The sequence below is a fragment of the Sinocyclocheilus anshuiensis genome, unplaced genomic scaffold (genome assembly GCF_001515605.1).
Source record: "Sinocyclocheilus anshuiensis isolate Anshui unplaced genomic scaffold, SAMN03320099.WGS_v1.1 scaffold292, whole genome shotgun sequence".
Classification (NCBI taxonomy): domain Eukaryota; kingdom Metazoa; phylum Chordata; class Actinopteri; order Cypriniformes; family Cyprinidae; genus Sinocyclocheilus; species Sinocyclocheilus anshuiensis.
Window position 1 is genome coordinate 2,642,010 of NW_015555757.1, and position 2,315 is coordinate 2,644,324.

A 2,315-nucleotide genomic window follows, 5' to 3' on the forward strand; every position below is an offset into this window, starting at 1 on the left:
CACACACACACAGTATAACACATCATGGCTTCTCTGGTTCTGAATAAATACAGTATGTTCTGTCCTCTTTACCTGGCTGAATATCCTTTTAATTAGACATATTCTGCACTATGACATACCAAGCGTGTGTGTTGCAGGTGGCACGGCAATCACTGCACAGGCCAGCAGTGGTACTGCATTTGTCTACACTGCAGGTTCTGGATGGCATGACAGTCACCCTGGAAGAAAGAACTAGAGCAGAGCTTTTAAATAATGAAGCACAGGTAGCTCACGCTTACTATCCAGATCGAATGAACAGATCAGATAGAATTATATTGCAGAGACAATTACCTTGTGCATGTGTGTAGGGTTCTAGTTCAGGTGGTGAAATGACTTTACCCGGTTTGGTACCATTGGTGGCCCGACCAGCTCCTTTAAGAGGTACAGGCATACACACTCTCGTACCTGATCAGCAAGAAGACACTCATGATACCAGCAGATGTACGTATACATACAGTACAGACACACACCAAATGTGTATATTAAACACAAATGCACATCATGTACAATTTTCATGTGTGTTTTTAGATAAGAAGCAGAAGACAGTTGTCTCTCTCTTGCGTGGAGTTCAGAGTTACATCAACTTCAGGCAGATAAGAGGATCTTCCAGCCACTACATGACAGCGCTGCAGCAGACCGGATATAGAGTTCTCTCCACTTTCCCTAACACTGATCCTGAGACCAGGTTTGTACACACACACACACACACACACACATATATATACACATACAGTATAGATCTTAATGTGATGTTGAAGTGTAAGAGGGTGTATTAACCCTCATGTTGTGTTCTTGTCATTTGACCTGGAAAGGATTTTCTTTTCCTGAAAATGCTAATTAATATTAAATTGATATTAAATCAAAATTAAATAATTTTGGAACTGATTGGTCCTAGGCCTCATTGATCTGAGCTTATGCACCTCAGATTTTAAGTGAATATTGCCAATATTATCCAAAAAGAATGCTTTTTCACTCAAAAACTGAGATGCATAAGCTCCAATCAATGAGGTCTATGACCAGGCAGTTCCAAAAAGAAACACAAAACGATTGAATCCAAGGTTTGGTGATAATATAGCATAATTTACAGTTTTACGATTTACAAGCCATTTTTAAATGGTTGGACATTTTTGACTGGGATTTTCAGCACAGCACAAGGGGTAATCTTGATATTCTCCACAGGTACCAGTGTCACAGTGTACCCAGACCTCCTCCTCCTCCTCCTCCTCCTCCTCCTCCTCTGTAACGCAGAGTCATAGACACACTGTGTGTGTCATGTATTTTAGCTTTGGTCTTGCGTGTTGTTGTTCATCTTTGGATTTTAAATAGGACTTAAATTGACAATTTGTTTATTTATTTGGAATTGTGTCAATATCAAAGATATTAAATGTATATTTTCTATTCAAGTCTATTCAACTATTCAAGAGCGGTGTCCTTTATCTTAAGTCATTGTACATGTAACATTTTCACTCTCCGTGAGGTTTGGTTCTATTTTATTTTTATTTTTTAATGTATTTGATAGTTATGAAGTCATTTCAAATATAAAAGTTTGAAATTATGTAATATTTCATTTGTCTTGAAAACTGTAGTTGCAAAACTTGTCCATTGAGGGGTCCCAGAGGGCTGGTTTGGTTTTTAACTGATTCTTAGCCTCAGTGGAACTGGTTGGAACTTAGTAGCACATATAAAATATTACAGTACTAAAAAAATAAAATTTTAATATTTGAGAATCAGAATCAGAAAGAGCTTTATTGCCAAGTATTTTTGAACATACAAGGAATTTATTTTGGTGACAGAAGCTTCCAGTACACAGAGACATCAACAACACACAGATAATAAAAAATAAAGATATGTGAATAAAATACACACACACACACACACATAAACAAAAATAGACTGTTACTTTAATAATAATAATAATTTATTTGTTTTATTATTATCTTAAAACATACAATCTACTTGTACACAAGCATAATCATTTATATTATTTATATTATTATTTTATAATATAATATAATCTGTATACTTATACACAGGCATAATAGTACATTTATATTATTAGTATTAATATTATTCTATAGAGAATAATAGGAATTATTCGTTTTGTTGTTGTTGTTGTTATTGTTGTTATTTTATGGTATAATACAATCTGTACATAATTGTACACAAGCATAATAATAGTAATAATAATCTTATTTTGTATAGAATAATGTCATTTGTACATTTGTACTTGATCACTGATGAAAACCATTTCCTGCTAATTTATAATACTCACACAT

The 2,315-nt window shown here is 34.2% G+C and overlaps 1 protein-coding gene across 1 annotated transcript in view; it reads left to right on the forward strand.

The window, feature by feature from the left end:
• LOC107673872 (leucine-rich repeat-containing protein 9-like) overlaps nt 1-1,282 on the forward strand; it is a 16,318-nt gene extending 15,036 nt beyond the window's left edge. The window contains exons 30-33 of the mRNA XM_016467679.1: nt 138-263; nt 348-480; nt 568-724; nt 1,219-1,282. Coding sequence (XP_016323165.1) covers nt 138-263; nt 348-480; nt 568-724; nt 1,219-1,282 — 480 coding nt within the window. The remainder of the gene's footprint in view (nt 1-137; nt 264-347; nt 481-567; nt 725-1,218) is intronic.
• Nucleotides 1,283-2,315: the final 1,033 nt, after the last annotated feature.